The following is a 23,777-nucleotide window of genomic DNA, read 5'->3' on the forward strand; positions in this document are numbered from 1 at the left end:
TTTTGTCATATCTTGCCCTGTCCGATGTCTCCCTTCACCCACTTTTCGGTTGTCTGTCCCCCAGGGAGGAGGTCACATATAGTTCCTTGTAATTGGTTTAGTATTTCTTTAAATATTATTTCTATCTCTTTCTCTTCTGAGACTCCCAATATGTGTTGAACTTGGTGTCCCACAGATCTGAGCCTCTGTTAATTTTTCTTCATTCTTTTTTTTATACTAGATAATCTCAATTGACCTATCTTAAAGCTCACTGTTTATTTGTTTGTCTGTCTGTCTGTTTTCATCTGCCAGGTAAAATACACTATTGAGTTCCTTTGAATGTATACCTCTGTCTCTCTCTATATAAGTATATATTATTTTTATCTCTTTATGGATAGTCTCTATTTAGTGAGTTATTGTTCTCATATTTTCCTTCAATTTGATTTTTTTCTTCAATTCTTTATTCTTTAATTCTTTAAAGTATATTTAGTGTAGCTGATTTAATGCCTTTATCTAGTAAGTCAGTCTATCACCAGGGCTTTATCGGGGACAGTTTCTATTGGCTGCAGCTTGTTTTTGCTTTCCCTTGTGTATGATCTATACTTAACTGTTTTGTAATTTTATTTCCTGAAAACTAGACATTTTAAATAATATAAGGTGGCCAATCTGGAAATTCAAAACATCCACATCAAGGTTTGCTGTTGTTGCTGCCCCTTACTGTTTTAGCGGTATTTCTGGTTAAATTCTTTGTCGCTATTCCCTGTCTGTCCACTTACATCTCTGCCTAGTTGGTTTACTGGTGAGCTCATGAGCAGACAGACGTTACCTTAGGTGCCTTTAACCAACAATCTTACAACCTTTGCCGAGGGGCCGTGTGTATGTGTGTTGCGTCCTGACTTCAATGCTCAGACAATTTATATCTCTGCCTTAGCCTCGCTTTCTGCTTGTGCGGTGCCTCAGACTCAGCCCATCTGAGAGAGGACAACCTTCTCGGGATTTTCCTGGGCATGTGCACAGCCCTGCCCATGGGCATGACGTGCTAGGCCTGAAGATTTTTTTTTCGCCAAAATTTTGTTTGCTTCAACTGGTACCGTCACCTTTGGTGACTGACTGCCACATCAGACAATTGCCATTGGTTGTCTTTAGCTAATGCCTTGAGAATACAGCTTTCCCATGGAGTGAGAACGAGTCTGATCAAATGACAAGAAGCCCTGCAAATGGGGCTTTTCCAAAGGGCTGCCAGACTGGCCAAGTCGTGACAATTCCTTTTGGACAATGCTTTTGAGAAGCTCCAAGCCTCCTACGCTCCTTCCAGTGACTGCTAGGCTGCTAGTTGTCCCAATCGCCATGGTTTCAGGGTTGCTGGTTGTCCTGGCTACCACAGAGCTGGAGCGAGGAAGAGGAGCAGAGGGCAGGTGAGAGCACCACAGAGCCCCCGTTCTTTTTTTTTTTTTTTTTTAACATTTTATTAGGGGCTCATACAACTGTTATCCCAATCCATACACACATCAATTGTGTAAAGCGCATTTGTACATCGTTTCTCAAAACATTTTCTCTCCACTTAAACCCCCGACATTAGGTCCTCATTTTTCCCCTCCCTCCCCACTCCCCCCTCCCGCATGAGCCCTTGATAGTTTATAAATGGGTATTTTGTCATATCTTGCCCTGTCCGACTTCTCCCTTCATCCACTTTTCGGTTGTCTGTCCCCCAGGGAGGAGGTCACACACAGTTCCATGTAATCGGTTCCCTCTTTCCTACCCATTCTCCCTTTACCCTCCCGGTTTTGCCACTCACACCACTGGTCCTATAGGGCTCATCCGTCCTGGATTCCCTGTATTTTCAGTTCCTATCTGTACCAGTGTACCTCCTCTGGGCCAGCCAGTCTTGCAAGATAGAATTCGAGTCATGGTAGTGGGAGCGGGGAGGAAACCTTTAGGAACTAGAGGAAGGTTGTATTTCTCATCATTGTTACATCGCACCCTGACTGAGAGCCCCCGTTCTTACTGAGAATCTGTCATTTAAAATCAATACTTGTTGGGTTGTTGCCAGAACTTGCTTAATTTCCAGATTCCTGCAAAAGTTTGACAATTTCTGCCACTGTGTTTCATTGCTTTTCTGGAGAAAGAGATTTTTGGAAGTTCTTCTGCCATGCTAGAAGTCTCATCTGGTGTTTTCACCTTAGTAAACAATTTTACATTGATTCCTGTTAAAAGCAATGTGGGGTTTTGGTCAAGCATTCGGTCTGGCCATAGTGACTTTGACTTTTAAATTCCACCCTGAAGCAATGCGTACCTGCTGTGGGGCAGGTATGGTGACAAATTCCAGGGAGAATCCAGAGAAGCCTGAACAATGATTCCTGTCCTCTGGGAACTTAGAGAACAATTGAGGACAGTGGCACAACCGTGCCCCTTGCATAACAAGAGACACAGAACCACGTAAGGCTTTAAGACAACAGTATCCCACAGAACTTTCTTCAGTGATTGAGGTGGTCTGCACTGGGCCACTATGAAAATACAGAGACCAGTCATGTTGGGCATTTGAAATGTTGCTACCCTAGTGGAGCAATGAATTTTTATTTTAATTAATTCATATTTAAATGACCATATGCTAGTATCTTTTTGCATATCACAGCTTTAAGACTTCAAATATTTGGTGGCCCAGGATGACCCTGGGATGGAGCGAGATGGGGAGGACTCTCTTCTATGGAAGATCACAGCTCTCCTTCTCTGGCTCTCAGGAATAGACAGGAGTTTGGGCTAGACACACCCCTGACATCTGGTGCAGAGTGGGCATTTGGGACTACCAGTGAACCAGGGCATTCTAAGTCACCAGGCAGAGGTCAGCCTCTGTTCAGAACAGAATTAGACCCCTGATTCCAAGGTTAGGTACCACCTGACAAATGAAATTTGTTGAGAAGGGGTTGAGGGGGCTATGAAGGAATCAGACCCCCTCCCCAACGCGATGGCCAAGGCAATATTGTTCCCTGTTGTCCTCTGCAGCCACGAACCTAGCCCACAGTAGGATCAGCCCCCTCCTGTCATCTCTGGTAAGGTCTCACTGCTTTTGCACGAATTCTGCCTGGGCGGACCTTGCTTCAGCCCATCTTGGGGCATTTGCTGTGAAGGGCCAGAGCCTTTCTGCTGAGCCGAGGTTGGCTTGATGTTGAGGTTTTCCCTCTTATCAGCCAGATGAACGCCCCTCTCTCCTTTCAGTGCTGGAAGCTTTTAAGGGCAGGGTCCGCAGAGGGGTTCAGGTGAGATTCCCTCTTGTGCCTGGGGGTGGTACCTGAGGCCCAGGGTACCAGCCACAAGGGCAGCCCCCCTCCCCACAAATAAACCAGTTGTCCTGGAGTCAGTTCCAACCTCTGGTGGCCATCCCTAATTCCAAGCAAAACCTAATGGGAAAACCAGCTGGAAACAAGTCTGGGTTCGGGAAGCGATGGGAAGAAGGAGTGTGAAGGCCCAAAGAGGCCTGGGGACCGCAATGGTGGAAGAAGGCTGGTTAGCGAGGGGGCTGTTGGCAGTCGGAACAAGCTCTCTAGAAAGTGAAGGACCCTTCGGGGTTGAGGGTTCCAGCCTAGCTGTGATGTCTGAACACATTCTTGGAGCCAGGCCGAGCCTCCCCTACTGCAGTTTGCCCATGTGTACAATGGAGCCAACGGCTAATTGCAGTGCAGCTAAGTAAGCTGTGTGCAGCGCCCCAACGGTGTCATTTCTTAGCCCACACTCCTCCACCCGCTCCCACCATCTTGTAGAGCAGCTTGTGCAACTGAGCCCGACAGCAGCAGGAAAAGCAGTCAAGGAGGAATTTCCCCATGCTGACCTAAGTCAAAGGTGGACAGCAGAGGAGTCCGCCACCCTGCTGGGAGCCCTGGGAGCTCAGGTGTGAGAGTGGGTCTTTCTCCAAATAGGAAGGGGCTAACCCTGACCCAACGCTGCCCCCCTCCTTTTCCTCTCTGCCGTGGGTCGCTTGATGCAGTGTGGAAGATCCTAGGCCTCGTCACCTCTGCCTCCCATGATCCTTAATCAGGAGGATTGATCAGAAAAGTCTCTGGCCATAGAATACAGCTCTTGCGCCCAAAACCGGAAGGACACACACCTTTTCCTTCAGTCTCAGGACCACCGCCTCCCGCTGCACATCCCCAAACTGTTCACAAGCACACCCCTCGTCTACCCTTCCTCACCCTTAGCTTCCATCGGTCTATCCTCCCATCCTCTGTCCCTCCATCTCCTCGCCTCTTCTGCTCTTCCCATGTATCCTGATATCTAGGATGCCCGGAAAACCCCTTGGGCCGCAGGGGCTGTGTGTCTATGGCAATGCTCATGTGGATATAAGGGGCATGAAGCTCAGGTTACTAACCCTCAGTAACCAGGCTCCAGCTAATACCCAGAGGCCCCTATCAGCAGCCTCTCCGCCCACCCTTCCCCTCAGGCCCCATCTGGGAGAAGTGGGGTTACTACTACTGGGCAGCTGGAGGGGGAGTACCCTTAGCCATCTCCCTACCCTGCTCCCCCTCTTCTCAGGCCCCATGCCCAGCCCCAAGGTTTGGAGAGCCTAGTAAGTGCCCTATCAACATGTTAATCAAATTACTTAGGAGCTAAAATTGACGCTGTTCATTAATTATACAAGATTATGCTAATTGTGCATGCAAATGCATGCAGGGGAACAGAAGGTGTTCAGGCGCATGGTGGGCCATTAGCATAGAGGATGGGGTGCGAGTGCATTGGCATGCTAATGTATGCGCCCTGGCTATTTATAGTCCCCCAGCCCATCTGCACTGCAGCCACCTCTGCCCCCGAGGGGGATCATGGTGGGGAGGCCCTGTCCAGGCCTGGCAGGTGTCTCTGGTCCTGGGGACACTCTGTCTTGGCTACTTCTCTAGGCCAAGGCCAGGAAGCAGCCTGGGCCACCCTTCGACAGGCCCGGCCTATTGCAGCTGTCTCCTCATTCACTGCTGTTTGGTGCCTGCTTCTTCCAAATGAGGGCCACGAAGGCAGACCCCTGGTGACACCATGGAGTCCAAATCCCTCCTCTGGTCCACAGCTGCCCCCCACCCCCACGCCCTCCCATTGCACCCTTGCCAGGCATCCGCAGGCCAGCAGAGTGGGCAGGGACAGGGGAAGAGGCATACATGCCATCTGCCCCTTAGCAGGAGCAGTTATACCCTTCGCAGGGAATGCCCTTGCCACATAGTCTCAGCAAGCAAAGACGCTCCTGGTTTATCAACTATGACTTCTGTCAACCTCTCTACCTCTCCGGAAAAGTAGGTGGCTGCTGCAGAGTACACTTGAGTTTGTGTGTGTCCGTCAGTCTGTCTCACTGATGGTTGTTGAAGCTTCTGTTTCTTATGGGAGCGTGTCATTTCTTTGAGATCCTGTTCACCTCTGTGACCACACTACCTGACACGTGCGGGAAGTTGCCATTCGGTTCGCCCCCAAATCTTGGTGCCCCGATGCACAAAGAAATGAAGCCCTGTCCAATCCTGCACCATCCCCATGACCAGCTGTAGAGCCGACCAGTGTGATGGACAGGGTTTTCGTGGACTGCTTTTTGGAAGTAGACCACCAGGGCTTTCTTCCTAGTCCGTCTGTGTCTGGAAGTTCTGCTGCCTTCTGTCCAGCAGCATACCCGCCGTTCAGTGCAAGCCTCCATTGTGAGGCCAGTTTGCACGAGGTATATTAGCCAGAAATCAGACCATGGCCTCCCATGTGGAAGGTGACAGTTCTGCTACGGAGCTTAGTGCCCCTTGTGCTGATCTCACTGCTGTGGAGTCGATTCTGACTCCCAGGGGGTCCTGGAGGGCAGACTAGAACTGCCCCAATGTGGGCTTCAGGGCTGTAAATCTTTCCGGAGCAGAAAGCCTCATCTCTTTCCCATGGAGCAGCTGGGGGTTCTGAACTGTTGGCCTTGTAATTAGCAGCCCAGGGCACAACCGCGATACTACCAGGGCTTCTTCCTGCGTTTTTCGCAGGTGTTTAGTAAATTGTCTTGAGTGTGTGTATGAGGGAGCCATGGTGAGGGGCCGCCCAGTCATTCTTTAGCTAGGGGGAGGGAGCAGTGACCACGGAGACAGCGGCGAGTGAGGGCACTGAGCCCAGGAGAGGGCCCGGCTCTCTGGAGTCTTGTGAACTCAAAGGCCTGGAGGGTGAACATGAGTGGAAAACCTCTACGACCACCTCCGTCTTTCGCCATCCACCTTGATTGCCCACCTTGACCACTGGACATGCACCGTTTGGGTTGCCTTCCGCTCTTGGCTCCCGGTCTGCTTTCTCTGAAGACCTTCAGCAGGTGCTCACCCCAACCTCTGTGACATTCACGTCACTGCCTCTTTCTAGACCTGGGCTGTGCACGGTGGTCGCCAACAGTCACAGGTGGGTCGCTTTACCTTCAAACGAACACAAAGCTCTGGGTCACACTAGCCACATTTCAAGTGCTCAGAGAGCCAGGCGTGATTGGGATCCGTGGCTCGGGCTTCAGGGGAGCGTTCTATTGGCCGGCACTGTGATGTGGACGCTCTCTACTTGCTTCCGATGGTCCTTGACAGAGCCCTTGCGCTCTCTGTCAGGCTCTTTCTTTCGTTCACAGGTTGCTCTTTGGAATGGGGAACCTGTTTTCCGCCCTGGCTGCCTCATCAGGCTGTAGAGACGAGAAAACACTGGTGACCTGGGTTTGAGGATGGGATTCCTAGATGTGGAGCCTGAGACGTAGATTCTTGTGAAAGTGATTGACTGGTGGGAAGGGGGGGCGACTCCTGGCAGAAGGGAGTGTTAGGGACTCATTGATGGTCTCAGCCCATGTGTTAGCATCCTCCCCTCTAACAAGTGGGTGTATTCCCATTTGGGAACAGGGTTTTCTTTGCTATGTTAACGAGGTGTGATCAGTGTCTGCGTTCAGAGTAGCAGCGTTCAGAGTAGCAGCGCAGATACGGAGATGAGCAAGCTCGTGCTGGGGAAGAAGGATGGTGCAGGAACATCCCCAGGAACCAAGGAACTCCAGGGTGACAGAAGCCCCCAAACACACACACACACACACACACACACACACACACACACACACACACTTCCCCTGGAGCCAGCGCTCCAAATCTGGACTTCCAGCATCCTAAATGGTGAAAAAATAAATGCCTGCTCTTTGAAATCCCCCGTCCATCCGTCCGTCTTTCTGCCTCAGCGACACTGACACCGTGTTGCTAGGTGCTGTCCAGTCTGTCCAGACTCACAGCGACCCTGTGAGCCACAGGACAGAATGCTGCCCGGCCCTGCACCACCCTCACCATTGTTCTTGGCCCTGCGTTCAGGCAACTCACAGGAGGAATAAGGGGAGGGGGACAGGGGAGGGCAAGGGAAGGAGCTTAGCACAGAGGGGTCTTAGCTAGGGTGTAGCCTCTATGTGATCCCCGGGAAGATCTGGAGGATGAACAAGGGCAAGAGTCACCTACCTCCTTGAGGCAAGGCAGCTAGGATGTGGTACCCCTGGGATGGTCCCCCATTGGCTGTGCACTGCTGGTAAGGAGCCTAGGTTCTTGGCTGAGGACGTTTTCCTGCAGAAGAAAGAGGGCAGTTTAAATCCCTCTAGCAGCCAACACTCAACAACAGCTGGGGGTACAGGGGACGTCTGAGTGTCCCAGTGTACTCTTTACTGCCTCCCCCCCACCACTCTGCTTGCCTCCCTTGGAGAGCCTGGGGCTTCGCTGGGGCCTCACCATCAACCAGCTGCCCGTTTGTCTTTTTTTAATCATTTTCTTGGGGGTTCTTACAGCTCCTATCACAATCCATCCATCTATTGTGTCAAGCACATTTGTGCATTTGTTGCCATCATCATTTTCAAAACATTTTCCTCGTACTTGAGCTCTTGGTATCAGCCCCTCATTTCCCCCCTCCCTCCCTCAGGAACCCTTGATAATTTATAAATTGTTATTATTTTTTGATGCCTTACACTGACCTAGGTCTCGCTTCACCCACGTTTCTGTTGTCTGTCCCCCTGGGAGGGGGTTATATGTAGATCCTTGTGATCAGTTTCTTCCCCCACCTTCCCCTTCCCCTCCTGGTATCGCTACTCTCATTATTGGTCCTGAGGGGTTTATCTGTCCTGGATTCCCTGTGTTTCCAGCTCCTATCTGTACCCGTGTACGTGTTCTGGTCTAGCCAGATTTGTAAGGTAGAATTGGGGTCATGATCATGGGTTGGGGGAGGACGCATTAAAGAACTAGAGGAAAGCTGTATGTTTCATTGACGCTACACTGCACCCTGACTGGCTCGTCCCCTCTTTGTGAGCCTTCTGTCAGGGGATGGCCAATCTCTCGAGTATCTCATTTGAGCCAAACACTGCCAGACAGGCTCTCCTGATGCCGGAGAGTCGTTCACCCCTAGAAGTTCTGTGTCAGGCAGACATGGCCCTTGAACCCTATCCGTTCCGGCATTGGCTTCTGCAGCGAGGGATATGCCGTTGGCAAGAAGGTTCATTGCCATTTAACCTTGAGTTGTGTTTGCAGGGTGGCTACAGCACTTGATAGCAACGCCCAGGCAGGTGAAGACTTTGTTCGGGCTGTGGCGAGGGCGGGATGTAGACGAACTTCTCGTATCATAATTTAACTTTCCTTTCAAGCATGAGCATCAGAGCCAAGGCCGATAACTACTACCTTTTAAAAGGAGCCCTGGGGGGACGAGTAGCGGGTTCTGCGTTGTGCGGCTAATCACAGGGTCAGCAGTTTGAAACCACCAGCTGCTCCCAGGGAGAAAGGAGGAGGCTTTCTACCGTAAATCCACAGGGGAAGTTCTGAGTTCGGCTTGGTTTTACTTTCTTAAATGCTGTATGAGCAGGCTGACTACTGTTCACTGCTCTTCCACGGGCCGTTTGTTAAACGTTTAAAAATTATTATTATGGGGAATGTGAAACGTATAGGCAGACTAGAATCACGAACCGGGTACACTCATCCCTGCGCTTCGACCACGATGAACGCTTCGTTCATCTGGTTCACCTGCCCGTTTATCATGGAAAGCGTCTTTGATGGAGGGCAGCGGTCAGTCACAGCAGCCACAGCCCCAATCTAACTAACAAGGGCACTTGAGTTCCTTGCAATGTATGGGCTTTGTAACCTTGAGGAAATCCTGGTGAAATCGCTACCCTGGTCCCTCTACACAGCCTGCCTCACAGGACTGCTTTTGAAGGAGCTCGCTGACTTGCTACAAAGCCTGGCCATAGCAGTGCCCAGCAGGGTTGGACTCTCGGGGTGGGGGTTCCCTCTTTCAGAGGGGCTTCTTGATGTCAGCGTTACTGGTCAGTTGCGTATCCTGACGTTGGCATTTACTGTGACTCTGTAGTTTACTCTCGTTGATCCTCGGTTTACCATCTGGCAATGGGAATGAGAGCAGACCCATACCGCCTCCGGCCTGTGAGTGGCTTAAGCAAGACAGTGCCGGTGACCGGCTCTCACCCTGTGCTCCATCGACTGGACAGAGCTGTGTCCTCGGGAGTGGCCCTCTCTGAAGACAAGAGGAAGGTTCCTCCCCTTCCTAGCTCCTGCAGCTCCCGGTGAGAGTCGACATCCCTAGACCCGTAGATGCACCACGCCAGTCTCTGTTTCCACCTTCAAGTGGCCCTCTTCCCTCTGCGCCTACATTTGTGTCTCCTCTTCGTTGGACGAGGACCCACGCTGCTCCAGTAGGACCTCGTGCAACCTGATTACACATTCAGAGACTGTTTCTAAACAAAGTTCCATTCCCAGGGACAAGGGGGTGCAGCAGACCTTCAGCAGATATTTTGGGGGACACAAAGCTATCAAGGATGTTTCACTTAAAAAACAACAACACAGTGACATCCACGGTGTCTTTTGGTTGTAACTTGTGCTTGTATTTACAGTGTTTTCTCCAAGTAGTTCTCATGGCCGTTCCTGGGGCTTTTTGTCTCTCCCTCCTTCCCCATGCCCCAGATGAGGGGCCATGCTTCAGAGAGCCTCCTGCACACCAGCAGAGATTGTGAGCATTGCACAACTGCTGCCTTTCAGAGGTCACAGTTCACACAGACCGACCTCACACCTGACACTGCTAGTTCACGGCTTTCCCCAAATCACCTTCAGGTTTGATAATGGACTGTCAGGGGTGGTGGGGAAAGGAGACAGATTACAATCAGCACAGGAGAAGCAGGTAGGGCAGCATCTGGGAAAGTGCCACGTGCAGGGTTCACGGTACTCGTGCCCCGGAGCCAGGGTTTCCCAGGACTGGTGTGTGCCAATGTGCGCGGAGCATGCCAACCATGAAGCTCACCTGAGCTTGGTGTTCAAAGTTTTTCTTGGGGCTCCCTCATCTAAAAAGCCCTGGTGGTGCAGTGTGTGACAAATGCAGCTGCTCACTGCAGCATCAGTAGAAAGATGAGACTTTGTGCCCCACAAAGAATTATAGCCTCGGGGCCCAAAGGGGCCGTTCTGCCTGCCCTACGGGGCCACTAGAAGTTGGAATCAACTCAGTGGCAGTGGGTTTGGGGTTCGGGGATATCACATGTTGTCCATGGGGTCACCTTTAACCGCCACACCCTTTGGGAGGTCAAACGGATATCTCCATGACCCAAGGTTCCTCTGACGGGATATTCTAGAGGTTTAGCTACCTCCTCCCAGGAGTCCCGGTGGCGTAGTAGTCATGAGTTGGGTTGCTAACCTCAAGGTCAGCAGTTCAAAACCTCCAGCCGCTCCTCCATGGGAGAAAGATGAGGCTTTCTACTCTCAAAATGAGTTACAGTCTAGGAAACTTACAGGGGCAGTTCGATCCTGTCCTAGAGGTTCTCTGTGAGTCTGAATGAATTCAATGACGGTGAGTTGAGATCACTTCCCAGTAATTGAGAGCAGAGGCAAGACCTCTCTGTGGACAAGATGAATTCTTCACTACCCAGAATGGTGTGGGCACAGGTGCTGCCCTGACTCCAGGACAGCTCATACATAGTACTTGCCCTCTGCAGAGGCACTCACAGGAGCCAGGCTGCAGGCTTGGCCTGGCCTCACTTCCCCAGTCTGTGGGAAAGGGGCTCCCCAGGCTCCTCATCCAGCCCCACAGGGCCGGGGCAGGGAGAACTGCTTGGAGAAAACCTGCAGGCTTTTTCTGTGGGGCGGGGTGCTCTCCTGCCAGTGATCAGAGCTGCTGGACCTGCCAACCACGGCAGAGCACACACCCCTTCCTGCTTCAGGTCTGTGCATGGTGGTCCCAGGCCCCGTGATGTTGTCCTCATTTACCCAGACCCTGCCCAGGTTCTCTTTCAAAGGTCATATCTGTCTCCCACCAGCTCCCCTTCCCACCAGTCTCCCCATAACCAGCTTCTGTAGACATGGATCGGAGGGGCTGCTGTCCCTCCTTCCTCTTCTTTCTCCAAGTCTCATCTTCCCCAGGGACACCCTCCACCCTCAGGGTGGAGCAAGTGTTACACAGATGCTCACCTGGATTGCCCTCAAATAAGGACCACTCCTGGGCCCTGTCTTTAGATGGTGAAAAGTGCCGTGTCTGCCTTCCAGGGTTGAAGACAGAGGGGACTGGAGGCCTGGGTTCCCCACCAGAGGGCGAGGGCACAGAGGAACTGGTGAGCTAACAGGGAGAGTCTTGGGCACAAGTCCTGGTTCTCCACCTCCAGGGCCCACGCACGGCAGTTCTGAGCCTGGCTTCTGAGAGCAGGAGCCTTTGTGGGTCAGGAGTGCTTGCTTGTGGAAGCATGATTGCACAAAGGTTAAAAGTGTGATTCTCATGCAAATTGATACTAAGTCTGTGTCAAGATTTTCTGTAACTCTTTAATAGGGAACCAGCAAGATGACAAAGCTGGCTCAACGAAGGCTCAGAGAAATACAGTGAACCTTCGTTTATCGCGGTTAATCGGTTCTAGACCCTACCATGATAAATGAAATTCCGTGAAGTAGGATTCCTTATTTGTAAATCAAATATTTTCATAGTTAGAGCATAGAGGACATGAAAAAACACACTTTAGTCACCATTACACTCGTATTACCCAATTTATTAAACGAAAAAGGGAAAATACAGTAAAACATTTTGGACGTTACAATTATCATTTATTATTTATTATATTATTTATGGCATCAAGCGTGTACAGTATGAGCCAATCAGTGGCAGTAATGACAGAGCATGCGCTGTTACGCAAAAACCGCGATAGAGTGAAGCCGCGGAAGTCGAAGCGCGAAGTGGCGAGGGTTCACTGTATGTAAATATGTGTCTGAGCCCTAGTGGGTGTTGTGGGTTATGTGTTAGGCTGATAACCACAAGGTGAGCAGTTTGAAACCACCAGCTCCTCCCTGGGAGAAGGATGAGGATTCCTACTCCCATAAAACGTTACAGCCTCAAATAAATAAATAAAAGTTACAGCCTTGAAAATCCACCAGGGGAGTTCTACCTTGTTGCTATAGAGTTACTGTCAGTCAAAATGGACTCAATCACAGTGAGGATTTAAAAAAAATAAAATACTATGTAATATATACATTATATATAAATCTATTATATGTTCCTAGTATATGCATATTTGTGGACTTTGAACATTTTGTGGAAAGAAGTGTCACTATGTTTCATTTCATTTTTCCAAGAACTTTTGAAACCCTCGTGAGCATATTGATTAAAAGTAGTATTTGTGTTTCTCTACGCTACAGAGAGAGGCAGCAGGGGGATGGGAGCGGAAAGAAGAAGAGAATGCTGGATGCAATTGCTAAGTTAGGGACAAGGCTAGTTAATGTTGAGAGTCCATTGTGACTCTTAAGACTAAATTCTCCCTAGCACAGGAATTATTTCCTCCTCCTCCGGGCAAATGTTATGTGCGCCTTATCGGTTTTCTGCAAATGAACGCTTGACATTACAGCATCTGGACCCCCATCCAGTCACTATGAGTCAAGGTTACTGCCCACTGAGGTGGCTTTGTAGCATGTTCCTTTAGACTAGTGTTGCCCAAGATGAAGTTCATGTCAGCCACATACGGAATGTTAAGTTCTCTAGCAGCCACGTTGGTAAAAGCAAGAAGGAACTGGTGAAATTAATTTTAATGATGTGTTTTACTTAACCCAGTTTATTCAAAATAGTATCATTCCAACCTGTAGTCAATACCAAAAGATATTAAGATGTTTCCCATTCTTTTTTCCCTCAGTAGTTGAGCGGTCGTGTGTAGTTTACGCTTACCAGATCCACCGCCATCGAGGCTTAGCGACCTTTTATATATACATAACCTTATATAACAGAGTAGAACTGCTCCTCCCTAGGCATCCTAGGACTGTAAATCCTCACAGGAGCACACAGCTGCATCTTCCTCCCAAGGAGCAGCTGGCAGGTTTGGACCACAGACCTTGTGGTTAGCAGCCCAACACTGAACCCACTACACCACCAGGGCTCCTTTTTTTATACTTACTGCACATCTCAAATCAGACTAACCACATTTCAGGGCCTCAATACCACGCGAGGCTAGTGGCTGCCATATTGGATAGCATAAGTCCAGAGCAAACCACTGTTACCAAGTTGATTCTGGCCATATAGAGTTAGTTCCTGACTAGAAGATTTTTAAAAAAATCATTTTATTGGGGGCTCCTACAACTCTTATCACAATCCATACATACATCCATTGTGTCAAGCACATTTGTACATTTGTTGCCATCATCATTCTCAAGACATTTGCTTTCTGCTTGAGCCCTTGGTATCAGCTCATTTTCCCCTTCCCCTCCCCGCTCCCTCATGAGCCCTTGATAATTTATAAATTATTAGTATTTTGTCACATCTTACACTGTCCAATGTCTCCCTTCACCCATTTTTCTGTTGTCCATCCCCCAGGGAGGAGGTTATATGTAGATCCTTGTAATCGGTTCCCCCTTTCCACGCCACCCACCCTCCACCCTCCCAGTATCACCACTCTCAACACTGGTCCCGAAGGGATCATCTGTCCTGGATTCCCTGTGTTTCCAGTTCCTATCTGTACCAGTGTACATCCTCTGGTCTAGCCAAATTTGTAAGATAGAATTGGGATCATGATAGTGGGGGAAAGGAAGCATTTAGGAACTAGAGGAAAGTTGTATGTTTCATTATTGCTACACCGCACCCTGACTGGCTCATCTCCTCCCTGGGACCCTTCAGTAAGGGGATGTCCAGTTGCCTACAGATGGGTCTTGATGGGAGTCTGAACTCCCCTTCATTCACAATGATTTGATTTTTTGTTTTTTGATGCCTGATCCCTGATCCCTTTGGCACCTTGTGATCACACAGGCTGGTGTGCTTCTTCCATGTGGGCTTTATTGCGTCTGAGCTAGATGGCCACTTGTTTATCTTCAAGCCTTTAAGACCCCAGACGCTATATCTTTTGACTAGAAGATTTTACAGGAGCAGGTAACCTCATCATTTACCCCCCTCGGAGCACGGCTAGTGGGTTTGAACCAATGACCTTGAGGTTAACAGTCCAACATCTCACCGAACAGCACCACCCAGACTCAGAGGGGTGCTTCTCAGACGTTGAGTGCATCAGACTCATGTGGAAGACTTGAAAAACACAGGTTCCTGGGCCCCACCTGAAGAGTTCTTGATTCAAGAAGTCTCAAGTAGGGCCTGAGAGTCTGCATCTGTAGCAAGTCTCTAGTGGTGCTGATGCTCCAGGTCTAGGCACCACCCTTTGAAAAGCACTGTTCGAGAGCCGTTGAAAGGGTACACCATCATCTTTTTGCCTTTGCCTTATTTCCAAGGTTTGGGATAATTTCTGCGGATACCTTCCTTCAGGCAGGAGCGGAGTAGGCAGCAGTAGCAACGGGCTTCCTGGAGAGTGTTTGCATCAGCTCGGCCTCTGCCTGGGCAGGCTGCCAACTGGAAGCAGCTTCTTGGAAGTTAAGTGAGATTTCAACAGCTGAACCATTGACAGCTAGAGGCGCAGAGGGAAGGGGAAAGGAAACTGACCCTCCATGACCCCCCAGGAGATCCGGGCCTTGTGCTGACCTGGCTCAGAAAGGGATTCTGTCCTGCGCACCTCTGCATAGATGGACATTCTGGCAGGACCATGGGCCTCGCTGAGAGGAGGCACCTCTGAAGTCCACAGTGGCTGGAGAAGGCTGGCCAGTGCTGGACCCAAAGGACATGTGGTACCTACTGGAGACTGCTTGAGCAAGAGCTTTGTTGCTATTAGGTGTTACAACAGAAGGAAACATCTCCCTGTCCTGCGCCATCTTCACAATTGTCCTATGTTTGAGCCCATTGTTGCAGCCACTGTGTCCGTCCATCTTATGGAAGGTCTTCCTCTTTTTTGCTGCCCCCTCCACTTTACCAAGCAAGATGTCTGTCCTCCAGGGACCAGTCTCTCCTGCCAACATGTCCAAAGTACATGAGAAGAAGTCTCGCCATCCTTGTTTTTAAGGAACCTTCAGACTGTACTTCTTTCGAGACAGATCTGTTTGTCCTTTGGGCAGTTCATAGTACTTCCAGTATTCCCTGCCAGCACCACAGTTCAAATCCATCAATTCTTATTCGGTCTCCCTTTTTCAACACGCAACTTTCACATGCATAGGAGGCCCTGGAAAATATGGCTTGGGTAGGATGGGCTCCAGTCCTCAAAGTAACATCTCTGTTTTCAACACTTTAAAGAAATTTCGCGCAGCAGATTTACCTACTGCAATGCATCATTTGATCTATGGACTGCTGCTTTCATGAGCATCGATTGTGGATACAAGCAAGACGAAATCCTTGACAACGGCGACCTTTTCTCCATTTATCATGTTGTTAATTACTGGTCCACTTGTGAGGATGTGGATCTTCTTTACATTGAGTCGTGATCCATACAGAAGGCTGCCATCCTTGATCTTCCTCAGCAAGTGCTTCAAGTCCTCCTCACTTTCAGCAAGTGAAGTTGTGTCATCTGTATATTACAAGCTATTAATAAGGCTTCTTCTTCTTCATATAGTCTAGCTTCTGATTATTTGCCCAGCATACAGATTGAATAAGTATGGGGAGAGGATACAACCCTGTCACACGCCTTTTCTGATGTAAACCAGGCAATATTTCCTGTCTGTTAGCACAGCTGCCTCTTGGTCCATGCACAAGCTCCATATGAGCACAATGAAGTGTTCTGAGAGCCCATCCTTCTCAAGGATACCTAGTTTGTTATGGTCCACCAGTTGAAGGCCTTCTCATAGTCAATAAAACACAAGCAGACACCTTCCTGGTAGTCTCTGCTTTGAGCCAAGATCCACCTGACAGCAGCATTGATAGCCCTTGTTTCACGTCCTCTTCGGTGTCTGGCCTGAATCTGGTAGCTCTCTCCCTGTCTCCCTTCCTGTCAGTGTGCTGCTGCAACCATTGCTGGATGATCTTCAGCAACAGGAAAATTTTACTTGCATGTGAGATTGTGCTATAATTTGCACATTTTCTTGGGTCACCTTTCTTTACAATGCATACAAACACAGATCTCTTCCAGTCAGCTGGCCAAATAGCTGTCTTCCAAATTTTGTGGCATGCATTGAGTGAGTGCTTCTAGTGGCTTTTTGTTGTTTTTGTTTGTTTCTTTGTTTTTTGCTTCTAGCATTTTATCAGCTTGTTGAAACATTTAATTTGGCATTCTGTCTGGTTTTGGGTAATGCGTTCGGGGCAGCTTGGACTTCCTCTCTCAGTACCATTGCTTCTTGATCCTATAGGACCTCTTGAAATGGTTGTATGCTGACCAATTCTTTTCAGTACAGTGACTGTGTTCCTTCCATCTTCTTTCGATGCTCCACTCAATATTTTGCCGATAGTCTTTCAATATTGCAACTCAAGGCTTGAATTTCTTCTTGAATTCTTTCAGCTTACAGTATGCTGAGTGTTCTTCCTTCTTGATTTCCTAGCTCTAGGACTTTGCACATTTCACTGTAACATTTTACTTTGTCTTCTCAAGCTGCCCTTTGACATTTTCTGTTCAGTTCTTTGACTTCATCATTTCCCCCTTTGATTTAGCTATTCTACAATTAAGACCAAGTGTCAGAGTCTCTTCTGACATCCACTTTGAACTTTTCTTTCTTTCCTGTTTTTTTAATGACCTGCTTTCTTCATGAATGCTGTTCTTTTTTTTATATCAAATAGTATGACCTTATTTTATTTTATTATTATTTTTAATCATTTTATTCGGGGCTCATACAACTCTTATCACAATCCATACATACATCAATTGTGTAAAGCACATTTGTACATTCATTGCCCTCATCCTTCTCAAAACATTTGCTCTCCACGCCAGCCCCTGATGAATGATGTTCTTGATGTCCTCCAGCAGTGCATCAGGTTTTCTGTCTTTAGTGTTCTATCACCGCAAGCAGTATTGTACAATTGCTACCACAATCAGTTTAAAAATTTTCTCTTTCTTCTGGAACTCCTTGATATCAGCTCCTCTTTATCCCCTTATCTATTTATTTTTTGCTCTATCTTACACATTCAATGTATCCATTCATGTACAATTCTGTTGTTCAATCCCATTGAATGGGGTTTTACAGTCATCAATGCTATCGCCCCCCTCTTCCTGGACCCTAAGGGAACAGTTACTCCTGTTACTGTTTCTGAAGGGTTATCTATCTTAGCTTTCATATATCTAGCAATCTTAAATATTCAAATGAACCTATGCAAATCTAACATGATTAATGAGGTAAAACAAATAAAAACCATAATAGTAAGGGGAGGAAATATTTAAGAACTAGAGAATAGTTATATGGTTCATCAGTGCTATATAGCACCCTGGATTTGCCATCCCTTCCATGTGGCCCTGCTGAGAGGGACTGTCCAGTTACCTGACAGATGGGTTTTGGGTCACCACTACAGTCACACCCCTTCACACCAATTTGGTTGCTTGTTTTTTAATTTCTGATACCTTTTCCTGCTGACACCTCATGATCACACAGGCTGATGTGTTTCTTCCATGTGGGCTTTGTTGCTTCCCTGCTCGAAGGCCACTTGTTTAACTATAAGCCTTTAAGACCCCAGATGCTATATCTTTTAATAGCCGGGCATCATCAACTTTCTTCACCACATTTACTTATGCAACCATTTTGTCTTCAGTGATAGTGTCAGGAAGGTGAGTATCATATAATCCTGGCCTGGTTTTAGCTGCTGATATTGAGCGTCTCAATCAGTCTCTTCCCACAGATATAGTCAATTGGATTTTGGTGGTCTATCTGGGGAAGTCCATGTTTATAGTTGCCTTTTGTGTTGTTGAGAAAAGGTATTTGCTAAGAACAAGTCATTTGTCTTGCAAAATTCTATCATGTTATCTCCAGCTTCATTTCTATAACCAAGTCCCTATTTTCCAAATAATGTTCCTTCTTTGTTTCCAACTTTTGCATTCCATTCACCAATAATTATCAATGCATCTTGATTGCATGCTTGATCAATTTCAGACTGAAGACATTGGTAAATCCTTCAAGTACTTCATCACTACCTTTGGTAGCTGGTTCATAAATTTGAATACGAGTTGTTTTGATTGGATTTCCTTATATGGGGATAGATATTACCCTATCACAGACTTCGAGATAGATCTTGAAATGTCCTTTTGGAGGATAAATGCAACGCCATTCTTCTTGATTGTTTTAGTCCCAGCAGAGTAAGCCATATGATTTCTGATTCAAAAATTGTCAATACCAGTCCATTTCAGCTCACGAATGCCTAGAATATCAATCTTCATGCTTTCCATTTAATTTTTGACAAATTCCATTTTTTCTAGATTCATAGTCCGTACATTCCAAGTTCCAAGTATTAACTGTTGGCCGCTATGTTTTCTCATTTCGAGTCAAGCATTGTCAACAAATGAAGGTCCTGAGGGCTTTGCTCCCGCCGGCCTGAATCTATCCATGCCATTATGATCACCTCCACTTTGAGAAGGCTGCTCTTCCTCGGTCGTCTTTTGAGTTCCTTTCAACCTGAAGGGCTCATCTTCTGGCCCTGTCTCTGGCAATGTTCAGTTACGACTACTTCTTTTTTTATTTCTTTGTTTCTGTTTTTTCAATCTTTAGGATTTCAGTGTGTGACAATGTTTCACTGCTATCCAGAAGGTTCTCGGTGGCTAATCCCTCTGAAGTGGACAGCCTATTCCTCCTTCTTAGTCTGGAAGCTCTGTTGAAACCTGTTTACTTTGGTTTTGCTGGTTTTTGAAATACCAGTGACAGCAACACACGTGACACCACAGCATGACAAACCTACAGACAAGTGGAAGCAAGAGCTCAGGGAAGAGACAATGAGCAGGCTTCTCTGGCACAAGGCCTAGCGCTATGGGGAGTTTGCGGTAAAGGATGTCCCTTAAGGCCACCCGGGAAGGCACCTCCACAGGCTCTCCATGCATGAACAAGGGCAGATGGCAGGGACAAAGAAGAGTTTACCCAGGCCACACAGTGAATCAGCTCACATTTCCAGCCCACCCATAGACCCTTCCTCTTCCCTTTGGATGAGGACAGAGAATAGCGGGCACGTGTGTGCATGTCAGAGAGGTGTGTGTCGTATCTTTGGGGCATTCCTGTGCTTTTTGCATCACCAGCGGGATTCAAGAGTTAGCATGAGTCCTCTTAAGAACAAGGACCATGTTCTCTCCTGGCCTCTGCCCTCCTCCTAGCCCCCGGTAAAGGCCTAAGGACATGAAAGCTGAACTTAAATGAACCGGTCTGCACCATCTGTGTGATTAGGGGATCTACACTGGGGGGCTTCAGAAAGTTGATGGAAAAATTCCATGATCTTTTCATTCCATTGTTACAGCTCCCTCACACGATATGTCATATACTTGTAGGACATGTGTGAAGTGACTACTGTAGGTGTAGGGGTGTCTGCTACAGGGGATGTCCTGTAGTGGTGACAAGAATATTTGCATGCAAGTGATTACTGTAGCCAATGATGAGAGATAACTGGATGCTACACCTGTGTGGGTGCACTTGAGGTATCCATAAATATGGGTGACCTACAGGGTACCTATACCATGGTGATACCTGTTTGGGGCCATATAAGTAGCCTGTGTGTGAGAGTAACCTGTAGGGAGTTTATGGGGTCTCTAAACTATGTGAGTGCTCTGTTTGGGACCTCTTGCTGTGTGTGCCTCAGAATGTCCTGTTGGGGTATATAGAACGTCTAAACTCTGTGAACATATTTCTAGAAGTTTCTACTGTAGATAAAAATGGATGCGGCTGTGATGTCTCTGTGGAATGGAAATAAAGGGGATTCCCAGAGATGAACAGGAAGATGACAGGTGCAGAGGGGTCAGCAGTATGGACAGAAGTAAGGACCTGGGGGTGGTGTGACTGCTACCAGCTCCCAGTAAGCAACTGCCTCTTCAGACATACCTCTGCCCTAGGGGTGGTGCCCACTCCTCCCAGCTCTTGAGGAAGGGGGTCTCCTCTCAGAGGAAGGGGCTTTCCAAGCCTGTGCAGATCTTCCTCTGAAAGTGAATCTCACTTTTGCAAACTTAAGTCAAACAGGCATTTATGTTTGGGGTCTAAAGGTGTGGCAGGGGACATGGTGAAAGGCAGACACTGCCTGGAAGAGCTCATCCAGGAGGCTGTGCCACATGCCAGGACACACGGACCACTGTAGCCTCACCCTCAACAGTTTGCTGCGGGGTGCCTCTCTGAAGGCTCACAGTCAAGTGAGGGCCAAGGCAGGTACTGCTGTTATCCTGCATTTGCTAACTGTACAGCAGCCAGCGTGTTGCCCATGGTTACCTTGTTACCTTGATGCTGGGTGGTGGGGCCAAGGCCATGCCAGCCAGCTAACTGCCTGCAAATGCTTGAAGGTTTATTCTAAAAAGCAGCCTTAGCACTTTGTTGTAACATCTCATATAGTGTGCTTTTTCCAAATTACTCTCTGGGAAAAAGATACTGTGTATTGATCTATCTGTAAGGTGGGTCTGGCAGGTACCCTGTGTACAGTGAGTGCAAGCACTGGGTGGTTCACTTTTTTGCTGTGAGAATAATTAATAGAATATGTGTGAGGGAGATCTGCATCCGTGACAGGGGTCTGCTCTGGGCGAGGAGGATGTGCTGCATGTCAGGAGGATCTGCTGTGTGAAGGGGAATCTGCTCTGTGAGAGGGGATCTATTTGTGCTTGGGGGAATGTGCTGTGAGTCAGGAGGATATGTGTCAGGGAGATCATTTACTCCAGTAGTTCTCAACCTGTGGGTCGAGACCCCTTTGGGGGTTGAATGAACCTTTTACAGGGACTGCCCGAATCACAACAGTAGCAAAATGGCAGTGATTAAGTAGCAATGAAAATAATTTTATGGTTGAGGGTCATGACAACATGAGGAACTGTATTAAAGGGTGGTGGCATTAGGTGGTAACCACTGACACTCTATGGAGGGGCTCCGCTGCATGGCAGGGGGGTCTATTGTGGAGGGGAGGGATCTGCTAGGTGGGAGGGGATCAGCTGTAGGGGAGGAGATCTATTCTGGGAAGGTGTCGGCTATGCGAGGGGAGCTCTGACATGGGGGAGAAGACTGGTCTCAGGGAGGGGGGTCTGCGTGTGAGGTGGCTGTGCAGTGTCTGCCAGGGTCATCACAGACACCATGAGAGGGGGCATTAGGGGGAACACTGCTCTGCACATGCTGTGTGTGATGGGCATGGACACCGTGTGGTGAGTGGGCCACATGTGTGTGACGCATATACTCTGTGTGCACAGTACATATTGCGTGTGCTCGTGGGAAAGGAAGACCCAGAGTGTGGTGGCTCTCCTCAGGTGGTGGGCATATTTTTCTGTGAGTATATATTTGTGAGCTGGCTGCTAACCACAAGGTCAGCAGTTGAAACCCAAGAGTTGCTCCGTGGGAGAAAGATGAGGCTGTTTGCTCTGGTAAAGATTTCCCCCATCCCAGAAATCCAAGGAGTCGGGACTGACTGACTCTGTGGCAGTGGGTAGTATATAAGGCATATGCGGTATATATAATATACACCCTGTGCTGAGTACAGATCATAGAGATGGCCTATGATGAGAGCCTCCTTGTACATAGCAGATTCCATTCCCACCATTGTGTGGGTGAGGGGTATACTGTGAGAAGGATATGCTAGGCTAGATGTGCTGTATGTGTGGTAGGTATATACCATGTGGAGTGTATATGTGTGTGTGATGTAAAGTTATCACAGACATGTTTGTGATAACTTCAGGTTGGACATATGGAGTACACATTACCTGTGATAAGTATACAGTGTCTTGGGTATAATTGACAAGTAATAGAGGGTCAGCAGAAAGAGAGGAAGACTCCCGAAAGATGGAGTGCCCAGTGGCCACCACGGCAGGCTCAAACAGGAATAATTGGGAGGATGATTCGGGACCAGGCAGTGTATGTTCTCTTGTACATAGGGCGACTGTGAGTTGGTACTCACAGATGCGTAACAACAAATAGCACGCAGAGTATACACACAGTGCATGCTCCTTTGAAGACTACACATCGTGCATGTGTGGAGAGGTCAGCAGCGCAAACCCACCAGCCACTCTGCAGGAGGAAGATCCCATAAAGATGGACGGCCTCTGAAACCCTGTATAGACAGGGTCACTCTGTGTCCTCAACGACCCGCTGGCAGTGGATTTGGGTTCGGGGATGTAGGATGGGTATACACTTTGTGGTTCCAAGTGACCACCGTGTGTAGCAATGTCCTCCGCGTGTGAGGGGTCTACTCCACGTGTGTTGTGTGTCGGGCACACTGTGGCTTTGCAGCTTGTGATGGAAATATGGGGGCTGGTGCCTGTCTTAGAGCTGGCAGGCCGGCCGATGGAGACACCCTCCTGGGAGGGGCCCTGGCAGGGAGCCGTGGAATCTCCCATCTGTTTCCAGAACCACCTCCACCCCACCCACCCCAGACCCTTGAGGGCACTAACCAAACTGTTCCAGGTTCTTCCTCAAGTTCTTCCTCAAGTGCAACCAGAACTGCCTAAAGAATGCGGGGAATCCCCGAGACATGCGCCGCTTCCAGGTGGGCCGGGGGAGAGGCCTCCCCTGCAGACCTGCCCTTCCCAGGGGAGAGGGGTGGCCTGGGAGGGAGGGAGGGAAGGGTGTAAGGGTAGAGCTCGTCCCAGGCCTGTGCTGAGGCGCCTGGTGCCTGCTGGGGGTGGGGCGGTCCCTTCTCAACTTCTGCTGGCTGCCAGGGGAGGCTTCATTAGAGTCCCACTTAAGAAGATGCTAATTGTGACATTTTTACATGATTAACGACCTGGGTAATTTGCATAGCGTGAAGCAGAGAGCAGCTGCCCTTAGCACATCCCCAACCTGCACACCCCTCCTAGTTCAGGGGGAGGGGGGAGAAGGGGGCAGCCCCAGTCTCCTCCCCAGAACTGTGGGGGAGCTTCAGTTGAAGCCCCCTACCCCCCACCGCTGCCCACTCTGGCTCTCCCCATCCAGCCCTTCACTCCCAGTTGTCGAAAACTCTGCTTCTGCCCCTTGGATATAACCCAGGAAGCTGGGCGTGCAAAAAGAATAGTCCCTTTTGGCCCAAAGAGTCAGAGACACCCCACCCCCAACCCCCTCCACCCCTGTCTCTTAGTTAATACTACAGAGGGCATTTTTTCTAGGCAGTCTGAGGGTGATGCCTGACCCAGGATGTAGCTCCCTTCCCACCCTCTCAGGGCGCCCAGTCAGGGGGGGCCTGAGCCCTGGTCTCCCCATCCTACCAGGCCACTGAGTTCCCGCTTCCAGCCCCAGTCCATCCCGAGCCCCGCCAGCCTGGCCTCGGCTCTCCCCGCAGGTGGTGGTGTCCACGACGGTGAGCGTGGACGGCCACGTGTTGGCGGTGTCCGACAACATGTTTGTGCACAACAACTCCAAGCACGGCCGCAGGGCGCGCCGCCTGGACCCCTCCGAAGGTCAGGATCTCGGGCC

General features: G+C 48.9%; 1 protein-coding gene across 1 annotated transcript in view; it reads left to right on the forward strand.

The window, feature by feature from the left end:
• The window catches only part of EBF4 (EBF family member 4), a 70,396-nt gene that overhangs the window by 37,852 nt on the left and 8,767 nt on the right, over positions 1 to 23,777 (forward strand). The window contains exons 7-8 of the mRNA XM_045295534.1: positions 22,794 to 22,875; positions 23,644 to 23,761. Of these exons, the coding sequence (XP_045151469.1) occupies positions 22,794 to 22,875; positions 23,644 to 23,761 (200 nt within the window). The remainder of the gene's footprint in view (positions 1 to 22,793; positions 22,876 to 23,643; positions 23,762 to 23,777) is intronic.

This window comes from Echinops telfairi, unplaced genomic scaffold, assembly GCF_000313985.2.
Source record: "Echinops telfairi isolate 266 unplaced genomic scaffold, ASM31398v2 ScPeMD7_5592;HRSCAF=6446, whole genome shotgun sequence".
In the NCBI taxonomy this organism is placed as follows: Eukaryota; Metazoa; Chordata; class Mammalia; order Afrosoricida; family Tenrecidae; genus Echinops; species Echinops telfairi.